At 40.9% G+C, this 13611-nt stretch overlaps 1 protein-coding gene across 1 annotated transcript in view; it reads left to right on the forward strand.

Moving 5' to 3' along the window:
- IGFBP1 (insulin-like growth factor binding protein 1) overlaps window positions 1-4940 on the forward strand; it is a gene marked incomplete at its 5' end in the record, with an annotated part of 5163 nt that extends 223 nt beyond the window's left edge. The window contains 3 exons of the mRNA XM_009077872.1: window positions 1499-1677; window positions 3275-3403; window positions 4809-4940. Of these exons, the coding sequence (XP_009076120.1) occupies window positions 1499-1677; window positions 3275-3403; window positions 4809-4940 (440 nt within the window). The remainder of the gene's footprint in view (window positions 1-1498; window positions 1678-3274; window positions 3404-4808) is intronic.
- Window positions 4941-13611: the final 8671 nt, after the last annotated feature.

The following is a 13611-nucleotide window of genomic DNA, read 5'->3' on the forward strand; positions in this document are numbered from 1 at the left end:
CTGTAGACAGTTTTCCCTTAGTTGTAAACAGTAACTAGAACAGGACATATGTTTTCTAGCCTTCGGTTATGTCCATCTCCAAAAGGCATGATAGAGAATAAAAAGGCCTGGCTTCATCTCAAGAACAAAACATAGCTGGAGTAGCACAGTGCTAGCCAAACTATCTTCAGGCGTACAGACATCTCGAGCATCTTAAACTATATGATGATGAGGAATTTCTTCAGTGTCAGTTCATTATTTTGCAATTTATTATGATTGTTATTTTCATCAGCATTATTGCTATGTTCATTAAGTGGTGATTAAGGTAACTCAGTAGCATGACAAAAATAGTCGTTGACTCAAAATAACACTAGGCATTACTGGAAGTAAGTGGAGCTTCTCTTGTACTTGAGAGGGTAGGAAGGGCAGAGAACAGTGAGTAAACTGTTTAAGCCACCTGCATTCCTTCCTTCCTTCCTTTCTTTCTTTCTTTCTTTCTTTCTTTCTTTCTTTCTTTCTTTCTTTCTTTCTTTCTTTCTTTCTTTCTTTCTTTCTTTCTTTCTTTCTTTCTTTCTTTCTTTCTTTCTTTCTTTCTTTCTTTCTTTCTTTCTTTCTTTCTTTCTTTCTTTCTTTCTTTCTTTCTTTCTTTCTTTCTTTCTTTCTTTCTTTCTTTCTTTCTTTCTTTCCGTCGTTCCTTCCTTCCTTCCTTCCTTCCTGCTTTCCTTTCTTGCTTTCCTTTCTTGCTTTCCTTCTTTCCTTTCCTTTCTTCCTCATTGTTGATGCTTTCTTTTAGTCCATTGATTCTATACAGCCTCAATCCAACAAGTTATTCAGACACATATCGAAATTTTAGCCCATGATCACTCCCTGCAATTGCAAAGAGCTTCTGTTGCTTCCAGTGGGAGAGTTCACACATGCTCATTTAGGCACTGGGGTACAGGCCATGATCAGCAGATCTTCTTCCCAATCCCTGCCTATTTGATCCACTGCAGGCCAGCATGAGCTACTGCTGGCTCCTGTGAATTGCTACCCCTGCTTCTTATATGTGAGACAAGCCACAGAACAAAGTACAGCATATCATGGGATGAGGTCTGTACCAGTTCCTCTCCTAAATAAACACAGGAACACATCACACTGACAAAACCATCAATTCATTGCAAGTTTAACTTCAGACTTTCCTCATTTAGCCAAGGCTCTAGAACCCACTGCGGTCAAGAAAGTTTTTTCATTTCTCACAGACTGACTGCAGCTTCATCTTTGTGATTCAAGTAATTTCAAAGGATCATAAAATAACCAGCCTATTAGAGAATAGCTGATGAGTCTTCCTATGAATTTATGACTACTGTTTAATTTGCCATGCTGCACATGCAACGTATTATTGCTACAAGAACTACTGTAATGGATTTAGCATAGAAATTACTTTTTTTTGTTGATTCTTCTTTTTCTTCACCTTTTTAACTCTGAGAAATAAATGCAAAATATCACTGAAGATGTTCACCTTAATATCATTCATTTCCAGACTCTATTGAACCTGATGATACACCTTTGGAAAGCACGGAAATAACACAGGATCAGCTGCTGAACTATGAGCTGATGTTTCCCATAGGCCAGGATAAATCCATCCCCTGGAATGGCATCACTGCATATGAAAATATGAAGGCAAAGAGAATACCTGAACTCACGAAGTGGAAAGAGCAGGTAGGTTTTCTTTGCAAACCTTTCAGAGACCATTTCAGTAGATGCTCTTGATTCACAATATGAAACGAAAATGTGCACAAAATATCAGCAGCACTGAGGTGTCAGTATTTTGGGGAGCTGGCAAACAGACTATTGGAATGCCTTCATAAGATGCTTGAGGAACAGGCGAAATGGCTGGAGCAATAATAGCAGATGTGTACACAGACTCCATTCAGAGGCTGAACCTTTCACTGCATTGACTATCAGATTATAACCTGACCACCTAATGTACAGGATCCTTTATTGAAATCTTGGACTTCTTTTGTAGTTTTAGAAAAAAACCAAAAGTGCAAAAGGAAGTGCTTCCACACAGTTATTGATGAAACACCAATGCAAACCAAAATGTGTTTCTCTCTGGTCACAAGGAAACGCTATTAAGTACATGTATGCAGAAAAACAAAAAGCTCAGTAATTAAAATAAGCTTCGACACTGCAAAATCACAGTGGATAGTGGAGGTTTAGGGTCTTTGCAAACAGGTTCATGTTCCACTTGAGGGCACCAGAGAACCACAGTTAGACTGTCCCAGGCAGCAGCACACCTGCAGCACCGAGCTGGGTTAGTAGGGCACCTCAGAAACCCAAGCTCATAATGGTCACTGGCAAAATGGAAGAAAACAAGCAAAAACCTACTAATCACCACTCTACCTTAGGAAGCCTCATTCCATATCCAGAACTGGACTTAATCACTGATTTAATTTGAGCTATTATGCACATGTGCTGTTAGCTTCAGTTGTGATTTTTAGGGCTTCTGTTTTTCTCACCCAGAGCCACAGATAAATCTGTTGACTGGAACACAACAGCTTATACAAGGAGGTGACACAGGGAGGACTTGCAAAAGCTAAGGTTACTTCCACTCTAAATTAAAAATGTTTGTGCAGTCACTTCTCTTCTTGCAGTGATTTAAACATGTTAGGTACTACTGATACACAGCAATGGTGACTTTGAAAATGACAGCCAGCAAATTGTGAAAGCAGTGACTATTGCATAAAGTTCTTCATCCCCTGTCCCACGCACTTTGGGTTTGGGTCCCAGAGCCACAGGATGACTCTATGTTGCTTTAGCGACAGTTCTGTCCTGTACAAAAGATAACAAACACTCAGATGTTTGTTCTTGCACTGTCTATATATGTCTTGCACCTATTCTCTGTATATCAACAAAGCACAAGGCCATGGCAACCCAGAAAACGTGGCTAGTCTCACGTACACCAGTCTCCTAACATGCACCTCCCCATAATACAAGAGACTGTACCCTCTGAGCAGTAATGTGTTTACTTAGTACAGGTTAAATTTCCTTGTGTGGCAATTTAAGGACTAAAATCCTCATGTTTCTGAGGACAGAAAATACCTCAAAGAATGAAAACAAAGGTCTAAATGCAACACCAGAGTTTTCTGGCTGTGCTCCTACCGAAACAAGGAAAATGGCATGCAAAACAGTCTGGTGCAGATTATATGACTAATAAGTGTTTTCAGCTTTTTGCTAGCTTTATTCTGATCACTTTTTGTTTAGCTGATTTCTTTGTGATTTTGGTATTCACACCCTCGGCATGATATTCTTGCAGGGTCCTTGTCAGAAGGAGCTCTACAGAGCCCTGTATAAATTGGTAAAGGCTCAGCAGAGAAGCGGAGGGGAGATTTACAAATTCTACTTGCCCAACTGCGACAAGAATGGCTTTTACCACAGCAAACAGGTGCGTGCCTTTCCCCCTAACTGCTCACAGCAGTGCTGCGACTAGCCTAATACAGCCAGCCCTTTCACAGCCCTCTACTCCCAAACTCAGAAGTTTGCAGCTGCTGGACAAGCAGGTTGTGAACACAGGGATACTTAGTAGGGAGAGCAGATGGTTTGTCCTTCTCTTTAAAGTGAGCCGCATGCTGTGGGCTGACAGCAATGGAGGCAGGAGCCTTTTGCATTCACAGAACAGGTGCAATCAAGGCCTTCTTCAAAATATTTTAACCCTGTCTGCTCCCAGGTCAAATCAAATCCCATGTAGCTGATTTGTTAGCATGTTTCCAGTTGACATTAATTCATAATATCCAACATACTGCCTGTCAAAGCCCATTGAATATATAATAATCACTATATAAAAAGGGGGCTCTCAGCTCCAAGTCAGTGGAAGACTCACATAGGCAGCAAAAAAAACCCCTATTTGGAGCAAAATTAACCTTCTGAAAGCAGAACAAAAATACTGATTTGTCCTGTCTGTGGATTATGTTATTTGCTCATTTTCATTATAGCTTCAAATAAAGCCATTGCAAGTTACAGTGAGAGTAATCTGCAAATCTAACTAAAGCTCCAAACCTCAAGCCACACCCTGTAACCACGGGTCATGCACACAAATTTAGTAGGTCTGCATAAATCTGTGTCACCCAGACTCCTTGTTTTTGGGCATGGCATCACTGTGTGACTCACAAACACTGTGAGCTGGGATCTAATCAAGCACAAACAGAAATCTGTTTCACCACCACCACCACCACCCCCCCCCGCCGAGAAAAACCCCCGCCGAGAAAAGAAAAGCAAAAAAACCCACCTTATTTGCCTCCTTCTGTGAATAGCCAGACCATCCAGTCACTGCTCTCACCCTATCAGCTCATATATTCTGCCATCCTTACGTTTCTTGTGCTGTTTCCTACATTGCTGTTTTCTACTGCTGTTTACCAAGGAATGGGCAGTTTTAAATCTGAAGTTGCTCTTTTGGTAGCTGAAGAAAAGAAAAGCAAAAAAACCCACCTTATTTGCCTCCTTCTGTGAATAGCCAGACCATCCAGTCACTGCTCTCACCCTATCAGCTCATATATTCTGCCATCCTTACGTTTCTTGTGCTGTTTCCTACATTGCTGTTTTCTACTGCTGTTTACCAAGGAATGGGCAGTTTTAAATCTGAAGTTGCTCTTTTGGTAGCTGAGCCTGGATCTTGGCTCCCTAACCAAGTGTGTTGTTCAGAGGCTCTGCAGACCACCGCATTTAAAGCAAGTCTGTGCATGGCAGGTCCTCTGATCCTAATTCTGTCCAATGCCTCTGCTTGCAGTATCTCCCAGGTAATCTTCTGCTTACCATTACTTATTGTGAGTTTTGTTTTGCTAATTATATCCCAGTGCGAAACTTTACTGGATGGAGAGTCTGCTGAATGCTGGTGTGTTTATCCAAAAACTGGCAGAAGAATTCCTGGATCTCCAGAAATTAGAGGAGACCCAGAATGCCAACAGTATCTCAACTCACAAGACTAAAACTAAACACCAAGGTTTTTCATACCAAGATTTCTGTGGGGCCTGTTCTAATCAGGAGCCATTTCACTAAGGTAGTTTTGTGTACCTGATTTTCAGTGTATGAAAATGTACTTTTTTTACTGCACTGGGGTTGCCTAGATGCTCAAGTGACAAATATGAGCAACTGCAAGATCAAGTCCTACAATCCTGTATATTTTATTTGTATAATATTATATATACCCTCATATGTAAAGCTGTTGAATTATTTATTTCACAGTACATGTATTTTTGTCTCTATGTATTGTTACTAATTTATATTCTCAAACACTTCATAACTTTATATGTAAATATTTAATATTATTGCTCTTAAATGTATGCATCTTATGTTGGAGGAATGTTGCTACTTAAGACTTCAAATGGCAAAAATATTGGGAAAAATGGCTTTTAAACTTGCATTTTTGTACTAAGTATTTATGGTTGTAAAACTGAATTTTAAAAAATATATTTCAGTAGAGAGCATGCTTAGAAACTTATTAAAAACCTGTTTTGCAGATACATCATATTACTTTTGCACCTCTGTTTCAATGTCAAGCTGTTTCTTAAAAAAGAAAGTCTAAATCTTGATTATATACTGAAGCTCCTGACAGGATAGTATTTGTATCTGTTTTTCAAACATATGCACTGGATAAATGGCAAAACACAATAGCATATTCTGCACCACCTTTGACAGGTATAAGTCATTCACATGCTAACAGTGTCATATTATTTAAGATGAACTACTAAATAATGTCTTCTACTCTGTCCCTGTGTCTTGCCTACTGCATGTTCCCATTCAACAGTCTGACCTCAGCAGGTCAGCACAAGGGCAGGCAGAGGAAATCAGGCAAAACTCTTGCAAATCTCCTTCCTGGACACCGAGGTCCTTTTTTCTGCAATGAGTTTTCTTCTTTTGCTCTCCCTGCCCCATTCCCCTTCTCCAGTCCTCTCCAATCCCAGCTGTTCTCTGCAAGCCTCTGCCTTGGGCCAAACAGCAGCCTCCAAGGGATGTGATTAAAAGGTTTTCTGGATAGGAAAGCTGGATGCCCTTCTCCACTCAAAAGCCCAAGGCAGCATTATTAGTGCATTTAAAAGATACCATCAAGACTAGAAAAAGCCATTTCCTGCACAGAAAGTCAGAGCTTATAAAAGGGAGGCTGGGGAAAAGCCCAGCCTTACTCCTTTTGCTGAAAGCAGAGAAGAGGGTCCACTTCGTGGGATATAGTCCTTCCCCTCCCCCACATGTTCCTTCGATTTAGTGGTTGCAGAAAAAAAGAGAGAATGCAAGTGACTGCCGTGCTGGCTTCAAGCTGGTTTTGTTCATGGAAAAACTGTTGTGGGAGTTAGCACGTCCCAGAGGTGAAAACAGGCTGCATCAACCCTGCCTAAGAAAACGGCCTGAGAGAAGAGTGATAACATTTTCTAAGAGCCTGGCAGGAGTGAAACTCAGCATAAAATCCTCCTACTGCTTGTTGGCACAAGCTTTGGGTTTTAAGTGGGAGAGGGAAGCAGCTTGTAGAAACTGCAAAACCATAGCAGGAAGATCTTTGCTCTCCGTATCACATTTCTGTGGCATTGTATGTTGGGTTTGCTGAATGTATTGGGTATATCAGCATGTTAATGTCAGCTGATCTGACTGGGGTCTATTAAACTGCACCAGATTTAAAAGTATGGATATAGTACTGACCTTCTTTGTGATGTCTTGACATCTTCCCAAGGAAAGCACTACAAAAGCAGTTGATGGCAGTGGTATTATAAGTAACGAACATCTAACCTCCCTGTAATGAGCTGCCACGAGACCTGGCTAAAACTGTAATACCCGTGCCACATTCCCTGTGTCAAACTGCTTGGCAATCACTCTATCAAAATAATGAAGAAGCATCAAATTTGGATAGAATTTAGAGTCCTTTCATGGAGTCTACTCAGCACTGAACAACTGTTGTGCGGCATTGCCAAGGGAAAATTGTGAAAAAAGGAGGGGAAATCACAGACTCACAGATATAGCACATGCATAAGAGCACTCTGACTGCTCTCACCCCATACACCTTATGTAAAAGTTGATCTCTAAAGAGCAGAAATCGGTTCTTTTTGTTGGGATTATTACATATATATATATAGGGGAATCATACATAATGCTAATAATGTGTTATAGTCAATTTACAGTATAGCAGTTCAGGGGACAGCTACTTCCAGTGTTTTTCAGGGTGACAGGTTCCCATCCTAACTGCAGGAAATTACAGTTTTCAACAGGCATGGGGGTTTAGGAGAACTCTCCTTTCATTGCTAATTATCAGAAGCAGAAGTTACTTTGTAGAGCATTCAGGCTTGCCAAGCCAGTTTCTCAGAGGGGTTTAGCCCCTACCTCCCACTGAATGTAGCAGGGGAGGGGTGCCTCCTTATCTTCAATCTGGCCTCATGTGACATCTTGCCAGGACTCACCAGGACAGACTTCTGCTGAGCTGCTCTGGGATGGGCTGTCTGACTAGGGACAGACTCTTCTAAATACTGGGATTAGGACTAATGCAAGGAGGCAAAGCAAGCAAATTTTATCTCCCCTATCACGGTGCTGCCAGGAGTTTGGACTACATTTAGACCATAGCAGATGCCACATGTTGTGATTTGTCCTAATTTTTATAATCAACCTCAAGCACTGGTGAAAAATCAAAGGTCTGTAGTTTTCCTTTGTTTCAGTTATTTTTTCCTGCTTGTGGGGCACTTTTGGGTTTGCTTTATTTATCTTTTTTTTTTGGCTTGTGTCAGCAGTCCTGGCTTCAGTGAATGCTTGGCTGCAGTGGTCCCACCTGCATTGGCAAGCCAAGCCTGGTGGGAATGAGTGGGCAAACAAGGAAGGTGCCACAGGATACTCTTAGCAGCTCAGGTCACCTGGCATGCAGCTGGATGTGTAAAGGGGATGTATTGTTCCTTGTTACTTCAGTTCCCTCCTTTCATACTCACTTGCACTCCTCCTACTCTACCTAAAAAGAATTTATTTGGTGGGAAGGTCTTAGGTGAGCATCTGTAATGTTTAGTTCATGTTATGTGAGAACCCTACCTACCCATTTGTGCTTCTTCCTGCCAAAACCCTGCCAGGTTTGCTGCTACAGGGTTTGTTCCTGCCCATGGCCTCCTGCCAGCTGCTAAATACTCATAGCACAGAAATGAGGTCACTGCCCTCTGCACTTTATTTTCTACTCTCCGTTTCCCCTAAAGCTGTCCAAGATAACTTATGATCACTTGGTATTGAGCTCTGCTCATACTGAGTCAGTTCTGCTCATCACTTTGGTGTAAGCAGACACACATTTGTGTTGGCTAGAGCTGGCAGGAGGTGAGGGGAGAGAAAGGAGAACAGTGCCGATGTCTAATCCCTGCCCGACCCATCATCATCATCATAATTATCATCACCAGAAACAACTTCTAAGAGAAAAGATCCAAGCTACTCTTAGTCCATGCTGCACACTGAATGGTCAAATCCTATCTATCTTTAGACAACACTTTTGAAGTTGTCCAGTTTCCTCGCCTATCACTCCACTGATAAACCACCAGCCTAAACAGTCTCCCCAGGCTGACAACAGTTCTCATGCTTCCTCTTTGCCAACACATTTCTTATTTATGGATCTATTGTTGTCATGTGTTGCAGCAAGAATTGGGCAGGGATTCAGACTGCACAGGAAAGTGGGGTATGAAGCATCTTAACAAACACAAAATTGTGTTTAGCACATATGACTCTAAGATTTGGGTAGATGGTATATACTGAGTAACAGCAGCAGAGCTGGTGTGAGTGAAAGGCTTCCCTTACTGACATGCCATGCTATATTATCCAACCATGTTTAGGTAAAGGTGGGAGGGGACAAAGGAGAGGATCTGCTGTGAGTACAGCCAGTTTGTTCTGTATTACCAGAAAGTACCACAATGAACAGCAGTGGAGCAGGAGCCCAGACATACCAGCACTCGCACTCTGAGTAATGAAAATAGCTGACGATAGCTCTGTCAACAAACAAGGGCTTTATTTTATTTTCCTTCCTTCCCTCCTCCCTTGACCTACCTCCTCCCCCAGGGTGCAAAGTTCATCTACAAATAAGCTACTGTGAGGGTTTAGGGAGAGGGGCAGCCTCCTGTGGGAGAGATGGGGGAGTAAGGGTGCTCATGGACGTTGAAGCAAGGTTAAATGAACAATTCTAAATTTAGTTCATTCCAGATCTGCCCATGTTTTCAGACTCCCTCTTGGATTATCAGGTCTGAGTGGCAGCATGGGCAGCCCAGCAAAGACAAGGGCAGGTGGGGGAAGGCAGGGCTGTACACACACTTGGCTCCTTGCTGCTTCCTTACCAACCACAGTTCCCATGAGCTACAGTGCCTGACCAACCGACACAGCACTTTCCAGCTCCCTGATGCAGTTTTGCCTGCAGAACATGGCACGGGCAGTCTTCCTCCTGCTCTCAGTCTCCTCCAACTGCTGTTAAGCTAACAAAGAGCAGCCTATTTGTGCCTACACTGAGGTTTTTAATTGCATAGTGACATGTGAGTTTTTTCACTCTCACGGATGGTGGTTTGCTGTTCACCAGGCCGATGTGTAGATACTGAGGTTCCTTGGAAAAGCATCTTAGTGTGGGATGTCTCTGGAGGCCTAGAGCAAATGCTGGCTATATCATCATCTTCTTTCATAAGTTTTCTTTGTCTGCAGCTTCTTTTTATTGCTTGTCAGCTGAGCCTTCACCACTTAGCCTCAGCAAGGGAACAGAAAAAGAACACCAGCAACATGTTACTGGTAGCAGGGTAATAGCAGCTGTGGAAATGTATGGCAGGATCTGAGGGCTGAAGGTTGCATGCAGCACCCCTGTGACAAAGCAATAATCAACTTTCCAGGCTCAGTGAGTTAGGTCTTTTTTACTGGGTGCAAGTTATATGATACATAGCAGACATAGGAAACAAGTCTTCACCTTGAATATTCTCTGTATGGCATAAGCAGGCAAAAATAGCCTCTGCTCTCCAGTTGCAAGGAGTGAGGGAAATGCACTCCCAGCCTGCCTCTCATAAGCAAGTCCCTCTACTACCCCACTTTTGGAAGGTCTTACCACACATGGCTGTGGGAAATAGTCCTTCTCAATGACATTTTTCTTCAGATTTTTTTTCAGGTTAACAGACTTTTTCTGGAGGAAATCTCACCTTCTCTTTGCAGCAGTAATTTTGCTGCCTTTCTTTCCATCCCCATTCACGGAGAAAGCAGTGAGGTGAAATTAGCCATGACAGAGAAAGGCTCTTAAGGAATTTGGATAGGTCAGCAGAAGTGGAAAGCCAGGATACATACAGCAGCAGGACATGCATTCTGCAAGGATAAAGTGAGATTTGCAGCATTACTCTGCTTCTGCTAATACCTGATCTCCAGGTTTTTTCAGCTGCAACTTTCTGCCTTTAAGTCTTTTGCATTTTTAAATATATGTATAGGGTAAAAGCAAAAGCAAAGACTTTTACAATGGAATTTTCTCTAAGGCTGGTGTATATTGTTCTACATCTGCAGAATCTGAACTGGAAGAAGTAATACATAAAATGCAGAGTTTTAAAGCTAAAGCATCTTCTGATGAACAACAAATTTGCACTACTTGCTATTTTACTAGGATATTTCCTTTCTGGCAGAAAAAGTTGTAACATCTTCTCAATTAATGCATTGTATAATGTAGACAATCTCATATGCTGAAACTCAGGACACCAATCTAGTACATCCTGACAGGTTCATAGGATCAAAGGATGGTTAAGGTTGGAAAGGATTTCTGGAGGTGACCTGGTCCAACCCCCCTGCTCAAGCAAGGCCACCCAGGGACGGTTGCCTAGGACTATGTCCAGACGTCTTTTTTGTATCTCCAAGGATGGAGACTCAAAAATGAAATGGTTAAATACATGCCCGTTAGAAGAAGATACCCAGTCCACTGGACATACCAAAGACTCCTCTTCTAATGGCCTTAAACAAAATTAATTTTGCACACTTGCAGATGTAGGCAGTACTGACACTGACCATAAAAAGGTTGCCCTTAGAATACTCTGATATCCTTTGTGGATCTTATTTTTGGATCTCTCAGAAAAAGAAAAAAAACAAGTGGGAGCAGGAGAAGAAAAATGAGTTCTTTCTAATATAGGAAGCAAGCATATGCTTCTGACAGAAATTAGTAGAAGTGAAGAGTAATTAGAATCATGGTGCAACAGGACCACGTAGAAAACAGCTACCTAAATAAATATTTAATTTTGCATACTAATATGCTTTGGCATCCAGGAAAATTGCTCAGTACTTTTCACACTTTAAATATAATTTTTATTGCTAAAATGTAAAATCTCTGTGGAGATATCCTTGCTTAGACAGTTTTAGAGTGACTAGAGATACACAGAAATTATTTCCCAACAGGTTTGCAAAACCATTAATTAAATTTAGGGCTCAGTTCAATAAGGAATTATGCCGTGTTAAGGTTTCTATGGAATTTAGTCGTAAAAAAAAATTCTGTGGTTTTGGTATTCATTGAAGCCTCCTTCCCTTGTGCACAAATAGCTAACACTATGCCCTGAAGGGCGTGCATGTCAAAAGGGTGGAAAAGGATATTCTGAGCTCCAAAACCTATAGCACAGTAGATCTATTAAAAAAAGGGAACTTTCTCTGATAGTTTGTAAGATAATAGAGCTGCCTACAGGCAGCTTCAGCTTGCATTCTGCTCAGTTATAGGGATTTATGCAGCTATTTATTACACTTGTTAAATACTTACCACATCAGTCTGGGCTACATATGGTAACCATGCAGCATCTAGAGATGAAATATGCTCAAAAAGAAATTACCAAGTTTTGCAGTATGTACTTTGAGATTTTGTGATGCCTTGCCATACAAATATATGAGGTGTTAGCAGTTAAAAGGATTTTTCTGAGACTTTGTAATATTAACTCACACTACCTGAGATTCTTGAAAGAGCTTACTAAAAATCAGAAAAAAAGCTTGAGCTGAAGGCAGCGAAGGTATAAGGGGTATTTTTCGAATGCATTAGTTCCATTTCTGTCACCAAACCCAAAGCTCTCCACTCATGACAGTTCTTAGCAGCAATCATTTCTATCCTGTGCATGGAAAGAACCCATCCTCTTCTGAACTGATACTGACCCATATATTTATTTTGTCCTGGTCACATTCTGCTGCTTAGATGTAGACCATAAATATATTTGTTTGAATTGTAGCCTGGCTCCCATAACCATGAGAAAGATCCTTGAATGACAAGTACTCTTGTCTATTGAATCAAACCCTTGTCTTCACAAAACTAGGAATGTTAAGAATACCCAAAACAAGGAAGAAGCCACCACTGATTCTTATTTTAAAAAGTTAAATTTTTGGAGGGGGACAATAATATTATATTGCATTCATACCATTTCATATCAATGTCAACTGACAGGAACATCAAATTGACTGTGGCAAGTATCCAATACTAGTGCAAGCAACTGTGTTTGTAAAAATATTTTAAAGGCAACTTCTGAAGAAAGCTCTAAATTACACGTGAGAATTTATTTTGGGGCTATTTTTAGACACAATACTTGTGGTTTTCCCCCCTTATAGCTGTATGTTTTCTCTGATACATACCTAAGACCATTAGTACTACTAAAGGAGCTGAATGCAATTTCTTAAATAATTCAACAAATTGTTTGCTTGAATCACTTTGAGTTCCTTGAGATGTAGTTTGTTTGTTTGGGTTTTTTTAAATAATAGCACTTAAGGACCTTTACCAGCCAGCTTCTTCTATATTTGTTTTTAATGGGAGGGAAGAACAGAAAAAGCTTAAATACTTGAAAAAATAGAGAAATCGGAAATCCTGCCACAGGCTGTTAAAACATTTCTTGCATACTTGCAAAATGTGCCTTGCAAGGCAGCTATCTACCACTTTTGGCAAGAAACTGATTTCTGTTTTCAAAAAGCTCACCAGATAGAGGCAAAATACTTAACTCACTTTGATGAATCCAACCCTTATTTTCTTATCTGTGTTTATGTGCCCAAATACTGGTGTGTGTATATATAACCTTCTTCTCTCTGTGAAATTATTTGAAAGGAACTGGTTTATAACTTTATTTTGCCAACAAATCTTTGCAGGCATTACATTTGCTTTAGCAGTAAAAATACTGCAATAAATCTTCACCTCACAAAGCTTTCTATAACCATCTGTCAGGAAATCTGTACTAGCCTGGAGTAAGCACCACTTCATGTATACTCTTTTACTTACTATGATGCTATGAAATTTCAGTTTTAACGATGATGTGAACTCATTTCATTAGACACAAACTGGAAGATGTGCAGAAAGCACACAGGGCTGTCCAGCTAATATATTTCAGGGTAAGGCTTTAAACATCTGATTTATGGTGATGGGTTGCCTCAATCCTGGCAAGCAACATGTCCAAAACTTTCCATCTCAGAGTTTCAAGACATTTGTCATTGCTGGCAGGAACATGGATGTGGTGGGAGAGGGATGGGATCCTTGGCCCCACAGTCTCTCCTCCATCAGCAGAACAACCAGCCCCATCACCTGGAAACCCATTGCCCTCAGTCTTCATAGAGTTCCCAAAGCAACAAGAAATTACTGTTGATGGCTTCTTTTTTTCTACTGTGACATCAAACATTTATAGTGACACATATAAGAATATATATTTA

This window comes from Acanthisitta chloris, unplaced genomic scaffold, assembly GCF_000695815.1.
Source record: "Acanthisitta chloris isolate BGI_N310 unplaced genomic scaffold, ASM69581v1 scaffold3847, whole genome shotgun sequence".
Classification (NCBI taxonomy): Eukaryota; Metazoa; Chordata; class Aves; order Passeriformes; family Acanthisittidae; genus Acanthisitta; species Acanthisitta chloris.